Raw genomic sequence first — 17,836 nt, 5'->3', positions numbered from 1 at the left:
AAGACTCTGCCTAACCCCTGGTGGGCGGGGGAGCTGAGAATTGCCCCCAAGAGCTCCCTGGGCCTCAGGAAGGAGACCGAAGTACACTTGTTGTACAGTGTCCAGGACAGAACCAGGATGCTGATTTATTCAACACTACAAAGATGAAGCCAAACCTAAACCTAAAATGTGGGTTATTTTACCTGTTTGCATCTGCAACAGCTCACTGACAGAAACTCTGTAAACCACTTTCGAGGACAAGAAAGGGGACTTCACCTCCATTTGGACCTTGGTCTGTACTTTTTAATTTTTTCCTTCCAGTTTCCTCTCAGCTCGGGTGAAAGACCCACCCACGCAGGAGCAATGCATCCCCTTGAAGGGAACCAAAACTACCCGCCCCCCAAAAAGCAATAACGCCTGCCCTGAGCAAGACCCCGCATGACTGATCCCAAGACTGTGATCCACCTGAACTTGACTGCCCACCTGCACGGACCCACACACCTTGGTACCACCTTTTCCCAAATATGAGTGTCAGTCTGTGCTGGGCACTTTGGAGGCAGCTGCTGTCTTCCCGGTGTTGGCCTCAGTGAAATAAATCCCTGTTTCACCACCCCTTATCTCTCTGCCTTCCCATCTTGTGGGGGGCCAGTGGTAGAGCCCGGTCTGTTTGGGATCCCTGGAGCCAGGTGCTCTCATGCCCCCACGACCCCAGCAGGCAGCACGAGCCTCGGTGGGCATCCGAGCACTGGCCCCGGTGCTGGTCAGGGCTCGAGGATGTGAGGGAGGTAGAAACACACCCGAATTTGAAGACTTCATACAAAAAAAAGAAAACAGTGACTACATGTTGAAATGATATTTGGATATACTGGGCTAAACAGGTCATTAATTTTTTTTTAAGTTTTAAAACGTGGCTACTAGGAAATGTGCAGTCACCCCGCGGCTTGCACCTGTGACCTGTGTCTGCTCTACCAGCAGTGGGTAGCGCCGCTCCGGGGCCCCTGGCCAGGTCCTGGTTTCTGCCGCAGGCTTTGGGGTGAGGCTTTGAACCCGCAGCTTAAGAAGCATCCAGTTGATCCTAACTACCAAGCACATTCGGGAAACTGTTAAGGCAGACTGTCCTTCACCCAGCACCGCGGATGAACTTCCTGTGTCTTGGAGAAGGCTCTGGATCTGAACGTGAAATTAGGCGCAGGGGCACGCTTTCCCAAAGTCTACCACTTTCCTCAGCTTCTGGAAATAGCACTGGGATAAGAATCCAGGTCACTTCGGAACCTCAACCATTCATGTCCCATGCCTTCCTTCTATGGAAGTTTCTAGCTCTAATTCTCCTGGCCTTCAGCTGAGAAGAATTTATAGTTTGTCTAGATAAGATAAATAAAGCTAACACAAGCACTTTCAGGCTCCACACAGCTAAGACAGTCAACATTAAATGCTACACGTTCTGTTTGCCCCTCCAGTAGTGTTTTCTGGAATGCCCAGAAGGGCATAATCCCTCCCTTCTTCCCTGTTCCCTGACTCTGGAACACCTGCCTCCAGCAGCAGGTGAAAAGTCACCTCAGGGTCCCACTGGCACGGGGCCGGCTCCTGGCACAGCTGGCAGGGCCTCCCGCTCCTCCAAAAACGAGGGTTCCTCCTGTTCCCCATGGGTCCTGTGAACCTCACTCTGACCACACAGTCAGGAGGGTGTCCTTCTTCAATGTCATCCCCATGAGCGGCAGGGCACATGCACCTGTGTCCGAGGCAACCTACGGGGGATATGGGGGCAGTGCCTGGGCGGCGCCAGGCAGGGCTCTCCGGCTCCCTGGGAGCGGGGTATGCTATTCCCAAAATCAAAGGCGGGGGCCAGACTGTCATCACAAACCCAAAGGCGCTTTGGGCGTGGCGGAGCAAAGGGCGAGGGGCTTTGTGGTCACCAGGACAACTTCCGCATGGGTGTCACAGGGCCCACAATCACTCAGTCATTGTTCAAGAGATGCCATTAGTCATGGCCGGAATCGGTGCGTGTGGTTCCTCGCTCCCTCACTGTCCACTGGTTAACCCCAGTGGGCTTATCTCTCCTGCGCTCATGAGGTCACCCCGGAATCATCGGGGACCTCCCTTCCCTGCCTGCACGCCTGCTGCTCCTGCTCTCTTCCTCCCACAGGCCTCACTCCTGAGTGCGCACACTGCAGCCCACACCGGCGGTGCCTCTGGCTTCTGCACCGATCCTCGCTCGCTGCTGCCTCGAAGTCCTCGAGTAAGGAAGACGTGGGCTCGGACCATATTGTGTGTCCTACCCTTTCTTTACTTGCCTCTCTCCGTTCCCATTTATGCTCCTAAAGACTACCATCATGCTAGAAGCTACCAATTCTTTATCTCCAGGCCTTCCCTTGGATCTCTGGACCTATTTGACATCTCAACTTAACAGGTGTCCTCCATTTAACGTGCCTGGAACAGGACCTTCCAGAGGAGCCCTCCAAGCCACCCTTCCTCCCCTGTCAGCACACAGCAACACCCACTGCCCAACTCCTCCCTTTCCTGGTCCTCCACTTCCACTCCACAGCAGCCCCCAACCACCACGTCTTGGGTCTGCCCCACCACCCAGGTCCAAGCTGCCCTCGTTTCTCACCTGGGCAGCCCTGAGACCCTATAAGTGGATTCTCTGCGTCACCTCTGCACCCTCTAGACTGGTTCTCACAGAGCGGCGCTCATTCTTTAATGTGAAAAACCACATCCTATCCTTGCCCTTTGGTGCCTTCCACCAGCACTCGGCGCAAAGTCTGGGTCTTATCTGGACGTGTATCTAAGTCCCCTGCTTGACTTGACCTCTGCCTGGCCAGTCTTGGGCATCACCCTCCCCCTTGCAGGCTGGACTCCTCTCAGACCTCGGCACGCACCAAGCTCTTTCCCACTGTACACCCTGGACTAGGTCCCTCTGCTTGGGAACGTGCTTCTTCCACAGGCTACCTTTCCTCCTCCTCATCCCAGCTTAAATGTCCCCTCCTCCTGGAAGCCCACTCTGACTGCCCATCTGAACACACGTCCCAGGGTTACGATGTCACAGCACCTTGTCACTTCCTCCGTATTCACTGCGATCTCTATTTAATCTAAAAAAACATTTTTCTAGAGGAGGAACTTGGGGCCCAGGTAAGAAACTTGCCAGTATGTCCAAAGAACTGGGAGGCTCACCGGGGCCTCTGTGTGAGCCTGAGCTCCCTGCCGTGGCTCATAGCAGGGGCGTGGAGCAGGCACTCAGACCTCTAGTGAAGAGCGCTCCTGTGGCCCCGACGAGGTGGCGCCCCCTGGTAGTGATGTTCCTCAGGTACTATGGGGGAGCGCGGCTGTATTTGCCCGGGAGCAGCAGCAAGATGATCGTGACTGTCTAGCATTTTGGCCCAGACTTTCCTAAGACCATGGTTCTTGCCAGAGAAATGCAGCTGTGTGTTCACAGGCGTGCTGCAGCCTTTACCTGCGGGGTGCTCTCCGTCACCCCACTTTTACGAGATCCCAGATAAGGCCTTCTCTCTGAGCTTCTGGAACACGGAGGGGATGATGGAAATACACAAGGATCTCCGTTACCCAAGCCATGTCCACCTCAACCCTAGGGGTGAGCCCTGGTTTTTACTGGTGCCCTTTGGGGCCCTGGCTCTAGAGTTCAGCAAGTCATTTACATGATAATCAATTCCTTGGTGCACTCTGTCTCCTGTTACCATCCTGTGGATCCCTGCGCACCTACAGAATTCTAAGCGCAATTTCAGTTATCTGATCGCCAGTATAAATCAGCCAAATATGAAGAATCAGCAAGTGCAAGTCTAATAAAACAGCACCTTTTAAAATACTGGCCTTACTACAAAAATGGCGAAGATTCTGCTCCTCTTTTGCCCACTGGGGGCTTCCTTTTCAGGGAAGAGCAGGAAGGTACACAGTGGAGATGACAGGAAAGCTTCGGGAAGGTGAGAGTCCTACTGGAAGGGAGGAGGGGAGGGGTCCGAGGCTTAAGGGAGTCAGGGGCACGAAGGGAAGAGATGCTCCTGGAAGTTAGTGTCCGGAAGAAGCTGGACCGTAGAGTCTGTCCAGGAGACACGTCTGAGAGGGCCAGGAAGTCCACACACAGCGGGTCCGGCATGCCAAACCACTGAAGACACCTCTGCAGAGAGACCCGACCCGGAGTGTGCTGAAAGGTGTATCTCTGGTGGCAGAACCCCCGAGTCCTGAAGAGCTGAGGGCTACCCTCAGGAGAAGATAATGCAAATGGCCACAAATGCTGGGATTTTAAGGGGGGAACCACCCCCACCCCCGCCATCAGGAGGTAGGAGACTGTGAAGTTGTAATCCTGGATCATTAACAAAGTATAATTTGTACTGTAAGAATTCTGAAGAAGGGGCCAATTTCAAAGTGCAAGAGGAGACGGATTAGAATTTGTTTTCAATGTGCTGTGTTTTGAAGCTCTAGCATCGTATTTGGGAAAGACGTCCCATGGGCAGACAGAAACGCGGCTGAGCGAATTTAGGGACCATTTAGAAGGAAAGAAGTCATCCACATGGAGGTCATATACCTGGGTGATGACATCGTGATCCCCACCCGAAAAGAACTCTCCTTTTGCAGGGGGTGGCAGGTGAAACGGGGAGGGGAGGCTGGAACCCGGGACATGAGAACCGGAGCAATGATGGGTTCTGTGACAGAAGGACATTCAGGGCACAGGAGCCAAAGAAACACCAAACAAACCCATGTTATTGAAAGGGTAGAAGCACACTGGTGTGAGAGCGCTTAGAGCGTGAGGTTATGGTGTGAGGGCAGGAGCAGCAGCAGAGCAAAGTCCCCGAGGCACAAAAGAGAACATGTGGTCTGGTGTGGCTCAGGGTGGGAGGGGACCTGTGATAGGAGGTGAGGGTGGAGAAGCGGGGTTGGGGAGGGGGGGTCAGATCACACACTTGCTAAAGAGTTTGGACCCTGCTGCGAGTCTCCGGAAGGTTTTAAGTAACAAGATGAGCTGGGTAGGAGTCTAAAATGGCCCCCAAGACTGTAGCGCCTTAGTACAGACCCACCTTCTCCCAGTCAATTCAGTCAAAAACCAATCTAGGGGCTGCTGGGAGAGAATTCTGCAGATGTAATTAAGGCCCCAAACAGCTGATCTGAAGATAAGGAGATTATTCTGGGAAGACCTGACCTAATTAGATGAGCCCTTAAAAGGGACCAGGCTCCTCCTAAAAGAGATTTACAGCGGGCAAGGGATGTACCAAGGGATGTAACGAGTGGGAGGTTCTCCTCACTGACTTTCAGGAGGGAGGGGGCTGTGTAGAAGGCATGTCAGAGGCCTCCAGGAGCCCAGCTACCACAGGCCAACAGCCAGCAAGGAAACAGCATGTCCGCCCTACAACTGCAAGGAACTCATCTTCCAACATTCATCTATGGAATGATCTGGCACACATGCGTGCCCAGGTTGCAGACCCCGGCTCCCTGAAGGGCTCAGCAGAGCCCTGGGTGGGCCTAGGACTAGACGCCCCCAGCCTCATCCCCAGCAGGAGCAGGCTGGCCGGTCTCTGCAGGGGGCTGCGGGAGAGCTAGGGCCAGGTCCTGCTGGCCCACCAAGCGGGGTCCTGCCAGGTGCATGCGGAAATATCTGAGGTGGTCACTGTGTCACAACCCCCTCCCCACTCTCCCCTGCCCTCTAGCACTGAAGAGCACAGCAGCCCTACCTCTTCCCCAGCTGGACGAGGCTGTGTGTGTTGGAGGAAGCGCGCCCCCTGACCCCCAGCACTTCATCTGCCCTCCGCATTCGGGACACAGATGCACGGTCATGTACCAGGGGTGCGGACGTTCCCGTTTGCCCAGACCATGCACACTGCGGTGGCCAGAGTCTCCAGGGGAGCCCACACAAGCGGGTTTAGCTCACACCCATCTGGGAGCACCGCTGTCAGCACACGCACGGGGCCCAGCAGAGGGGTAAAGTCTCACTATTTCCCCACTGCCTCCCTGTTTGACCTTGGGGAACTCCTCTGCCTTGCCATGCGGGTCCCCAGCCCACCCCCAGCCTGTGGAGAGCAACGCCTGCTCCTCGCTGCCTTGCAAGAACAGGGCGGAGATGCCACAGCCTCTCCTCTCGGGTGGGCTCGGGTCCCGAAGGAGGGCTCCACTCGAACCCCAGGCCGCTAGAGAGCAGAGTCATTTCTGAAAATACATTCTCAGCCGCGTCTTTACAGTTCGCTTCTCTGCGGGAAAGGCCACTCACTGCGAGTTTACCAGGACCGAGAGCAAGAAAGGGATCGGAGATGAAGAAGGGATGCAGATGTGTTCTGCACACAGCTGGTGCAGAACGCAGCAGAGCGGGATAGCCCGATGAGAAAACTCCTGTGTGGAACCAGAAACCCGGCCATCCGGACGGGCTTTGATGGTAGCCCTACAGCCACAGCGTGCCGCCAACGTTCACGCAAATGGAGAGGATGGAATCAGACTGGATGGGAGGGACGCAGCCAGCGTGTGACTGTCGGGAGTCCTGGTTTGGTTCCAGACATAAGGCTGGGAGAAGACACACAGAGGGCGGTGCTGGGGATGGGAAGCCCGGCAAGGTAGCCCTCGGGGAGACCTGCCTCGGACAGGGCCGTGACCTAGAACCAGCAACCCGGATGTCACAAGGCACCTTCCTGAGGGGTTTCTCCTCCCGAAAAGACCACTGCTTCGCCTGGTCCCCCAGCCCCTCCCCACCCCTGCTCTTTGCAGCTTGGATGCCCGGCCCCACAACACTGGTGTTTGCACCCATCCTTTTTTAGGGAGGACTGTTTCTGAAAATACAAGGCTGATTTCCCTCAACCGACTGTAACCACGAGTTTGGCAGTGATTTAAGACCTTCAAAGAAGATGGTAGTTTCTACTTGATTTTTAAAAACGAAAACAGCCCCAGACCTCAGCTCTCAGGTGTCCAAATCCTCTGCCCCCATGAAATGATTATTCCAGTTCCTAGGCTATATTTACAAGATAATGATGTTATTTTCCTTCTTTCTGTAGCCCTGCGGGTTCTTTCTTGGCTCCATCTATCCGGGTCTTGATTAGAAATCCATGCTAACCAACTTTCGGCTGGTTACTGGAAGCCCGTCGTGACTGACAAAACAAACGAAGTCTCTCTCTGTTTAGTCAGCAGAACCCGCATCCTACTTGTGCCAGCGAAGGCCTTGGGGGTTTGGGGAATTTGAAAAATTGAGGGGCTTAGCTTACAGATGCAACATCCAAATGGCTCCCAGTTGAAAGCAGGGAGTGGGTCTGCCGCCCATGTTCCTGGCACAGTCACGCCATCGTGAGGATTTGTTGAGGGCATTTTCCCTGCGCTGCTTTCCTCTTCCCACCTCAAGCAAAGCAACTACCATTTAACCTCGTGGCCAGAGGCGCTGGCAACGTGAAGCAGAGCTATTACGGCTTGGGAGGAAAGACACCAAAGGACAGTGAGTACATCAGGAGGGCAGTGAAGCTCCCCACCAGGCAGTCTCCATCCACCCTCCGCTAGGAGGCCACGCTGGAACAGAAACAGCCGTGGCTGGGTCAGCACAGCAGACGGAGTGGCTCCTACCCCCTCCTACCTGCCTCCTACCCCCAGAAATGATGGCAAACCCATTTTTTTTTTAAAGATTTTATTTATTTATTTGGCAGACAGAGATCACAAGTAGGCAGAGAGGCAGGCAGAGAGAGAGAGAGAGGGGAAAGCAGGCTCCCTGCCGAGCAGAGAGCCCGATGCGGGGCTCGATCCCAGGACCCTGGGATCATGACCTGAGCCGAAGGCAGAGGCTTAACCCACTGAGCCACCCAGGCGCCCCAGCAAACCCATTTTCAAAGAAATCCTCAAGCATGTCAAGAAAGCAAGGAGCACTCTTTGTATACCAGAAACCATGAGCAATCATAAAACATGAAAGGCAGACTTCTATTCTTCTTGAAAAGGGAAACCACAACTCAAAATGCACAGGGGAGAAAGCTGCGAGAGGAGGAAGGGGACTCAGAGGTGCGCAACCAGGGACGCCAGCCACGCAGACAGGGGGGGACCCAACCCTGTGGCCCCATCTGCACAGAGAGGTGTCGTCAGCCAGTAGGACTGGAAGCCCAACAGTTGGCCTTGTGACCCAAAACCAAGAGTCACAAAACTCAACTCTAAAAAGAACTTACACGTGAGGAAACAGTTACTACAGCAGACAGAATTACATTTTTAGAATATAAATGATAAACATCCTCATCTTAAAAAACAGAGGACAGATTTCATCACCAAAATGAAAAAACTCAACATAGAAGCCACACACCATAACGGACATAGCTGAGAAGAAATTTGTGAGTTGGAAAACTGAGCCAAAGAACCTTTCTAGAATGATGACCTGAGTTCCTGTGCACTTGAAATACTGACTGGTTTGAATGCGGGATGTGCTGTAAGTGCAAAATATATACCAGATTTGAAGACTTAGTGAGGAAGAAGAATGAGGAAGAGGGGGAAGAGGAAGAAAACGATCTTAAACATTTTTTAAAAAATACTAATTACACATTGAAACGATATTTTGGATACACTGGGTTAAATAAAATAAATTAGCATGGACTTTTGGCTTTCTTTTTACTTTTTTATTTTTAAATAGGCTCTCGGGGTGCCTGGGTGGCTCAGGCAGTTAAGTGTCTGCCTTCGGCTTAGGTCATGATCCCAGGGTCCTGGGATCGAGCCCCACATTGGGCTCCCTGCTCGGTGGGGAGTCTGCTTCTCCCTCTCCCTCTGCCTGCTGCTCTGCCTACTTGTGCTCTCTATCTCTGTCAAATAAATAAAATCTTGAAAAAAAAATAAAATAAATTAGGCTCTACACTCAGCATGGAGCCCAGCATGAGGTTTGAACTCATGACCCTGAGATCAGGACCTGAGCTGAAATGAAGAGTCAGACACTTAACCAACTGAGCCACCCAGATGCCCTCTTCTTACTTTTTGAACTTGATTATTAGACAGTGTGAAACTTCCTAGGTGGCTTGTGTTCCATGCCTCCTGGACGGCACTGCAAACGGTGGTGGGAATGTGCCAGCTGACGATGTGGGAGACAGATCGGGACGAGTCGGCATGTTTGTCCTTGCAGAAGGAGAGGAAGAAGGGAGGGAAAGAAACTCTGGCACAGCAGAGGAAGAACGTCCAGGACTGAGTAAATAAACCTATGAGGTCTTCTGATTGGAAAGAGCCAGTGATGTTGAAAGAAAGTGTTCCCGCTAGTGTTGGGAATGAGACAAAGAGGACTGTTTGATCATCACCATTTAGCGCTGTCCTTGTCAATGCAGGAACACAGTAAGAAAGCAAAGAGACCCCTCCGGCTTGTAGATGAAATGACTGCCTCTGTGCTCTCCCCTGACACTGCCCCCTCAAAAGGCCTGGCACCACACCTTCTCCACACTGAGCCTGCAAGGCCTGGGTAAGAGTCAGACCTCTCGGCACCTGCTCCTTCCCTGTCATGACCCATGGAGAGCTGACACGTGCGCCCAGGGAACCAGGAATACATCGCTCCCTGGGGCCGTGGGGAGGGGGCTTACCTACGGATGGCGTTGGCGAACTCGGCAGCCAGCTCGCTGTCGCTGCACGTTGTCCTCAGTTCAGTCAGTGACAGAGCTGGGGAGGTGGCATCCGCACAGTCCTGAGGACAGCAGACACATTCTGGTTAGCCCTGGGAGCACCTTGGAAGCACAAGGCAGATCTGCCCCCCTTCCCTGGACCCTTGCAGGCCGGCTGTGGGCGATGGGGACTCCCAGCATGCTCTGAGCACCTCACACATGTTCTCCCACGGACTCTTGGTGGTGACCTGCTGAGGCAGACAATGTCTCTACCCCCATTTGCCAAGGAGAAAACGAAGGCACAGAGCAGTTACGCTGCCCCGAGTCATCAGCTAGGACAGGGTGGACCCAGGATTCAAACCCAGGCGAGCTGGTTACACCACTGGGGTGTGATTCATAAAAGATGAGTGGGAAATGCACCTGAGTGTTCTTGCCCCCTCCCCCAACCCACTTCTTGGGAGAAAACCAATCTTCTTTAGATTTGGGAGCTTGAGTGGGTTCAGCGTAATCATCCAGCAAAAAAAGAAGACAGATTTGCACCCTCCGTGTATGTGTGTTGTGTGTGTGTGTGAGGGAGAGAGAGAGTGGGGTGGGAGGCGGTGGCGCCTGATGCAGGGCTTCCAGCAGGCCTCCGTCTCACCGCCCTGAGATCACAACCTGACCCCAATCAAGAGTCAGATGCTTAACGGACTGAGCCACCTTTAACCACCCCCTTTTTTGAAATGAAATACAGCAGACACATGTTACCTTAGTTTTGGTTGTGACCCCACTTGTATGTTAACCTTAGACAGGAATTTTGATGTCATCTAAACCCAGTCCTCTCATCTGATAGATGAAGAAGCATGAGAGCCGGAACTCTAAAATCCTAAATGGAGTTCAAACTACTCGTAAAGGAACACTCAGACCCCTTGGAGCACTCCTTTCCCTGTGTGCACATGGAGGGCAGCAGCCGTGCTGAAGAACCAGGGGGCCTGGGGGGCGCCCCTCTCGGCAGACATGAACTGAGGGCTTAAGAACAAAAAGCTTGTGGTCTTTCCCAGGAGATGTGAGGTCAAAGGAAAGTTGTCGCGCGCTGGGATGTAAGAACTGAGCACCCCGGTCCAGATGACAGGAGGGCACAGGGTCTCCCTCAGCCCTCTCCAGCACAGGACCACCCTCGGGGACCCTCTTTGTGGCAGCTGCACCAGGCTCCGGACCCCTCGCCCTGCCCCCTGCCCTGCCCCGCCCTCCACCTGCGCTGCCTTCCCCACCCCTCTCCATCTTGGTCCTGTAGACCCAGGCCCCCGCTGCCAGCCCCTGGCATCTGCTGAGTTTCCAACACCCTCTCTCTTTGCGTATCGGCTCCCATGTGATGTTAACGTTTCCTAAGGGTCCTTAGAGCCCGGGTGGCTCTGCCTCGCCCGGTGCCTCTCCCTGAACACATGTGGTACTATCTGTTGTACAGAGACAAGAGCTGCAAAACCTGAAGGCAGCCTGGGTAGGATTCCAGCTTGCGGGCTGGAGGCGGTTTGAAAGCAAGCCCGACACCCGCCCCATGGGGCCAGAGTGGCCATACGAGCTCCAGGCCTTGCCTGCAACCTGTTTCTCTAAGGCCTGCGGCCTAAGCATTGTTTCCGATTTTTAAACTCATGAAAAAAAGATGATTTTGTGATGTGTATACACCCTATGAAATTTTAGTGTCGGTGAATGAAGTGTAATTAGAACACAGCCCACACCCCTCTAGGTCCACACTGGGTCTGCTTTCAGGACAAAGCTCTAGAACAGCCCAGTTCCGGACTCGCAGAGATGTCTGTGTGACCTGAAGCCCTTAAGATAATGGCTTCTGGCTTCATCACAGTTTGACAACCCTTCCTACAGACTGCTTGCCTCCTCCATCGACCAACAAGGTCAAATGAAGAGCCCAGAAGGGAAATTTCACTGAAAGAGTAAATGCATCTGATGTTTGAAAGACAAGACAATCGGTTTACAATGACTTCATTACCTCAGCAACACAAGGTACTCTTCTCTCTTATAAAGCTTCTTACTTGAATGTAAAAAAAAAATTTAAAAATAAAACCATCTGGCCTTTTCCATTAGATTTCTGTACTTTGAAGCCATTCCACACAATTGGGAAACACACAGTGTTTCTCTCAGTCAAAATAAACACCAAGAACCAGGGGAAAATGCTCGGCTCATAGACCTTTTGGCAAGAACCCGGTAGGTCTGCTTCCACCACACCTTAACACACTGGTGAACACTGGAGCTCTGTCCCTCAGCTCTGTCCTGGAGTGACTGGAAACAGGCTCGAATGGCTGTACAGATTTTTAAGGTGTTTCCCATTAAAAGGGGAAACCCCATTTTCTTGAACCACAGATATTACCACATGGAACGCTTTGTAGACTGTCCACCCAGACTCCACTCTGCAGGCAGTGGGCAGATGGTTTTATGGGGACCCTCGTAGGCACCCCCCTGAAGCCCTGATGGGGACACGTCATCCCCTGCTGCAAAACCCTCATGATTTCTCACTGCCCTCCGGATAGCACAGCTGCCTCACCTCGTCAGCCAATGTACCAATATTCCTCTTCCCTCTGGGTCTTTGCCCTCGACATTCCATTCCCTTACAGAGGACTGACTTCTCTGCCCCAACCCTCCTCATCGGGTAGGTGCCCTTCTCCACCAGCTCTTGGTTCAGGAAACCTGTCCCAAATCACACCTGGGCTCTGTGTCAGTCCCATGGTCTCCCACTCACGAAGAATTGATCCTTGGTCTTAGGTCACTGTGTTACAATCATCTGTTTGCCCATCACTGTCCCTCTCTGGATAGAAACTCCTCGAACTGCCTCTGGCACCTCAGCACGACCAGCTCCCTTCTATCTTGTGAGTGGATGACAGGCAAGCAGCCAGGTCTTGGGAGAGATGGCCCAGCCAAGGGCCATGGACTTGAACTCCCTTGAGTCCCCTGCTAGGTGAGAGGTGGACAGAGTGTAGCTGTGGCCCTTTGCGAAGCTTGCTCCACAGTTCTTAGCTGTTTAGGGAGTGGTCACTGACTGCTACACCAATCGGCAAGTTGCTTCCTTTCCATGTGCAAAACTCCCACGGACACCCCTGCATCTGGGCTGTGAAAAGCTGTTCCTGAGACCGGCAAGTCAGCGTATGCCCCTGGGTCCTGGGCTGGAAACCAACTGGGGCTTGGAGAAGCTAGCATTTATTAAGAGGAGAAAATACAATGCAGAATACAAAATTTCCATATCCTGGGATGAGGATGTAATTCTTCAGTGTCCGCAGTATTTTTTTTTCTCAATGCAATATTCGGAATAATTCTGAGATATGGTATGATGGAATGAGCTTAGATTCTAGAGAAAAAGACTTCTGGGCTCATGAGAGTGTGAGTTTGCCAGATGACATCCCTGTCGGCCCACACTCTGTGACACTCTGTGTGTGATCTAGGGCCCGCCTTCCTCCTCCTCTGCTTGAGCGGCTTCCGGCCTCCCCTTTCGCCATCGGCAGAGATGCCAACAGAAGCTGGCGTGGCATCACGGGTTAAATCCTGATTCTGCAGCTACTAGCTGCAAGACCCCCTCCTGTCTTCTGAGCCCCATTTCCCTCGTGTAAATGGGGGTTCCCACTCCTTCCTCGGTGCTGAGGTTTACAGAAGGCCAACCAATGCGATGATCAGTACAGATGTGACCAACAGGCCGCAGGCGATGGTCACTGTGCCCGGCGGGGGAGCCAAGGAGGCGGCCCGGAGTCAGAGCCCTGGACAAATGCACCGGTCACTGCCCCGGTCAGACTGTGGCATACGAAAATGCGGTCACTAATACCTCACAGGCAATTTAAAAGAAAAAAAGTCGATTTGGTCTCTTTGCACTCAAAATGTTAGCTTCCTTAAGATCTCTAGAAAGGCTAGCAGTTCCCCTGCAGAGTAGGGAACTGAGGCTGTGGGGCGGGGTGGGGGTGGAGGCTGGGGGTTGGTAAGGCCGGGGCTGGGGCGTGCCCGCGCCCTCGCTCCTACCTTGCCAGGCTTCTCCTTGCCGCCGCTGCTGGTGGAGCTCAGGGAGCGCATGCGCTGCTCCTTCTGTTCCTCTACTTCCGACTTCAGGTGCTCGATGTGCACCAGGTAAGCCTGCTCCTGGGCCTCCCGCGTGCTCAGCTTCAGCTCCAGGGCCTTCTTCTCCTTCTCCAGGAGGTAGAGCTGGGCCTTCAGCTCGGCCATCTCCTCCTGCGGAGCACAGACGGCGTGAGGCACTCACGCCGTGGGAGCAGGACGGCGCGTGCGAAAGCGGGCCCGCGACCAGGGCGCCCTAGGCCGGGACCCGCGGCCTGCGGTGGAGTTACCACCTCGCAGCCGGGAGAAGAGGACCGGGAGGACGCAAGCCAGCTCTCTCCGCCATCTGAAGGACTCGTGTGCACAAAGCCACGTGCTTTGTCACTCTGCGGACCGGAAGGGAGACAAATGAAGGGGAGTACAGGCAAGCAGATTTTGGCTCACTGTAAGAAAAACCTTCCAAACAACTGGAACATACCTCCCCCCCCCCGCCACTCTTGCCCTCCAACCCCCAAGGGGGCACACCTGTCTCTTTTGGGAACAGTTTTCCAGCATGCATTGGCCATGCTCCAGCGGCCAAAGACGTTGTGAAGGAGGGTCGTCCACGCAAGGCTGGGTCTGACCGGCTCCCTTCCAATTCCCATTTCCTTTTCCATTTTCCATGGCCCAATCCACATTGTCAACCCTCCCTTGGTGCCCCACAGCTGAGCCGGTGGGTGGCGTGGGCCCACAGCAAGGAGATCACCTCAGCTCTTACCTACTGCAGGAGGCCCAAATGAGACCAATGGAAACAGAGTCCTTCACAGGTGACTACTCATCAGATAACTTGTCAAAGTCTCAGAGAACTCCAGTTAGAGTTTTCTGGGGGAGAGTATGTAAGAAGTGACTCGAAAACAGGGACCAGGAACCAGGTAACAGTAAACACCAGCATTTACTGGGCATGTGACACTGCTTCAGACGCTTATATAAAGTGACCCATTTAATTCTTCCAACTTGAGGTAGGCATTATGAACCTCTCCCTACACGGATGGGAAACTGAGGCATGCAGAGGAAAACCCACCTGCCCACAGTTACTGGGTAAATTGGGAGCCGGAGTGAGAACCCAGGCTGTCTGGCTCTTAACCATTAAAGCTATAGTCCCTCCCTCCAGGTGAGCCCATGCATGACTCCAGTCATGATTCCACCACCACGTGTCTTCCCTGCTCACTCTGTGATTTTACTTACAAAGATTCTCTGTAACTGAGTCACTACTTTGAGAAGGATTCACCAAGGTCACCAACCCTAGTTACCCCCGAACTGACCCTTCTTAGGTAAAAAGCCACAGGCCTGGTATGTTCTTCTGGGTGAGCCAGACCTGGAGTGTAGATGTTCTCACCCTCCAGTGTAGGGAAACACTTAGAGGGCACCCACTACGACTTGTAATATTCAGATCGGGGCTGGGGAGGCATTAGACATGCAGAAGGCAGTGTGCTCAGTGACTACTCAAAAGCAGCCCCCAAAACTTTCCTAAAGATGAGCTATAAAACCAGCATGAAAGATGTTTCCATGCACGGAAGCCTTCTCATCGTTTTCCCTTAGAAATAGGATTCTGAAGATTCTGGCAATGTTGCATACTGAGCCAAGGGGACTAGTCACACCCAGAACAAACATATAAAGGCAAGCTTGAAAGAAGGAAACATGAACCCATGAGTGCCAGAAATGAAGAAGGAACTCTGCCCAAGAGGAAAGGCAAAGCGGCCATAATACAAGCCAACAGAGGTTTCAGACCAGTATGGAGGCCCTAGGACCTGGGCTTCTGACACTGGAGTTAAGGGCAGGGCAGAGAGCCAGAAAGGAGACCCCCCTACATGAGCAGGGACGCTCCAAGTACTGCCTAGAGTAAAAGACTAGATGGATGATTTCCTTTTTGGAGATGTGATGAGGAAGCTTATCCCTCAGCATCCGGGTGGGAAAAGCAAGAAGAGCCTCTTTTTAAGGAATCGGAGCCACACACTTGTCGTATGTATAGATAAAACAGGAATCCTAAGTCATGAACGTAATAGAAACCAGCCCCAGACCTCTGTAATCCATGGGTCCCAACAGATCTATGCACAGAACCACACGGTAGGGACATCTACAAGCCAGGACCCACAAGACATGGAAGACACCATCTCCACTGACGGTGAGCTGGTAGGCACGCCCTCCCCTCGACCCACATGAAAAGGAAATGGAAACGAATCACGTGAGACAGAATCAGCATTTATGAGAACCAGAGATAACAGGTGAAACACTAGAAAATAAATATTTAAAATGAAGAGAGTGGTGCGGAGGGGAGGGAGAGAGGACTCTGATGTTTATCCTTCGCAGACCTCACAGAAAAAGGGCCTGGAGCCAGAACACCAGCTATGGCTGCCTCTAGACCAGCTTTTTATAATTTTTGCTCTTTTTAAAATTTTTTAATTAATTAATTGAGAGAGAGAGAGAGAGAGGAGGAAGGAAAAGGGAGAGAGAGAATCTTAAGCAGGCTCCATGCCCAGCACAGAGCCCCAAGCTGGGCTCGATTTCAGGACCATGAGATCATGACCTAAGCCAAAACCAGGAGCCACCTGGACACACCATTTCTACTCTTTTAGACAATTTCTAGGATGTATACACATTTTATTTTCAAATAGCAAAGGGAATCTTTTATGCCACCAGAAATGTCTTTCCTGGCCAGAGTAACCCAGAATTTATCACACATGTTGGCTCAAATATAAAAAGGAAATACTTAGGGGTGCCTGGGTGGCTCAGTGGGTTAAGCCACTGCCTTCGGCTCAGGTCATGATCTCAGGGTCCTGGGATCGAGCCCCATATCGGGCTCTTTGCTCAGTGGGGAGCCTGCTTCTCTCTCTCTCTCTGCCTGCCTCTCTGCCTACTTGTGATCTTTCTGTCAAATAAAAAAATAAAATCTTAAAAAAAAAAAGGAAATACTTAGTCTTTGGCCAAATCAAACATGATGACTGGAACACAAAACGAAAGGGCAGCCTCACAGCTCATGCCGCAGGGCACAAAGGCCCACAAGCAGGGCTCCCGACTGGGGAGAAAGGTGCTGTGATGACGGACCCAGTGCCCGGTTCATGGGCAATGAGAGGAGAAATCAGCCAAGGTTGCAGGAGGATTCCCCAGACGGAGCAGAAGTCAGGGTCTGAGCGGAGTGGGTGGGTGGTGATAAGCCAGCTCTGAAGCAAAGGGCTCATTCCTAATCCGCTGCCACCACCCAAAGTCTTCCCAGGATTCAGTGAGACTCAAGACTGAGCAGCTGCGGAGGACAGGGACACAATGAGCAAGGTCCTGAGGGTGCTGGGCTGACACTGCTGGTGGCTCCTCTTTCCAGAGGTGAGTTAACCAGAGGGGGGCCTGCTCTCTTGCAGGGACAGTGGTGGTTTCAACAGGAGACACCACTGACGAGCTATTAATGCAGTATTTCCTCGACCCACCTGACCCAAAGGACCTGCCTCTGGTCCCCAAGCTGGCTTCTGTCCCTGAGAGCCCTTCCTGTCTCAACACCTGGGGGCCAGAGACACTGCAGAACCCAAGGCTGTGTCAATCAGGCCTTTGTGCACAAGAGAGTGGAACTGGGAGGGCAGGCTCGGGGACTTGGCTCCCAGCTCCTACTTGCCACGTCCGCAGGCCTTACAAGTGCCCACCTCTGCCCCAGGCCTGCTGAGACCTGGTGGCAGCCCTGCGGGACCTCGCTCCTGGCCAGTAGTTATCCTGTTCTGGCTCCAGCGGGGGGGCACACAATCCAACACACTGGCCGGAGCTTCCCGAGTTCTCGCACACCTCACAGGTAAGGACAATCCTCCCAGACCGCCTTCACTTCCAATACCAGCCACAAGTACTGAGGGGTCACCCGGCCACTTGCCCTTCTCGCCCACTCGGGGGGCATGCACAACCCACTCGGATCAACAATGTACTTAAGATTGGGGCTTTAACACGGGGGGTGCACACGGGGGTGCCTGGAAGAGCGCTGAACGCAGCTCTTTCCTGAGCCTCGGTGCCCATGGACCTTACTGGGGTTTCATGACTGGGCACGATGGATGAAATCACTGGCCACACAGGGAAACTCAATCAGCAGCCCTCCTTCCCTCCTTGGTCAAGGTGTTCAACGACCAACCCTATTATCACAGGCTCCATCCTTCCAGGGACAGTCCAGGTGCTGGCTTTCAGGTAGTGGCTGCATTAGCATAACAAAGACACTGCTCCCAGTCAGGAAATTCCAAGGGTTTGAGGAGCTCCCGGGGAGGCGGGGGGGGGGGGGGGGGGGGGGGGGGGGGGGGGGGGGGAGGTGGGGG

General features: G+C 53.2%; 1 protein-coding gene across 5 annotated transcripts in view; it reads right to left on the bottom strand.

The window, feature by feature from the left end:
- Positions 1-17,836, bottom strand: part of MCC (MCC regulator of WNT signaling pathway) — a 408,333-nt gene that overhangs the window by 5,703 nt on the left and 384,794 nt on the right. For all 5 annotated transcript variants that reach the window (XM_032844747.1, XM_032844771.1, XM_032844753.1 and 2 more), the window contains 2 exons: positions 13,491-13,697; positions 9,483-9,583 (listed from right to left, as the gene is read on the bottom strand). In XM_032844747.1, the coding sequence (XP_032700638.1) occupies positions 9,483-9,583; positions 13,491-13,697 (308 nt within the window). The remainder of the gene's footprint in view (positions 1-9,482; positions 9,584-13,490; positions 13,698-17,836) is intronic.

This window comes from Lontra canadensis, unplaced genomic scaffold (assembly GCF_010015895.1).
Source record: "Lontra canadensis isolate GAN:19392208 unplaced genomic scaffold, GSC_riverotter_1.0 scaffold4, whole genome shotgun sequence".
NCBI lineage: Eukaryota > Metazoa > Chordata > Mammalia > Carnivora > Mustelidae > Lontra > Lontra canadensis.
The sequence above is the reverse complement of the archived record's forward strand: the minus strand, read 5'-3'. Positions and strand labels throughout refer to the sequence as shown.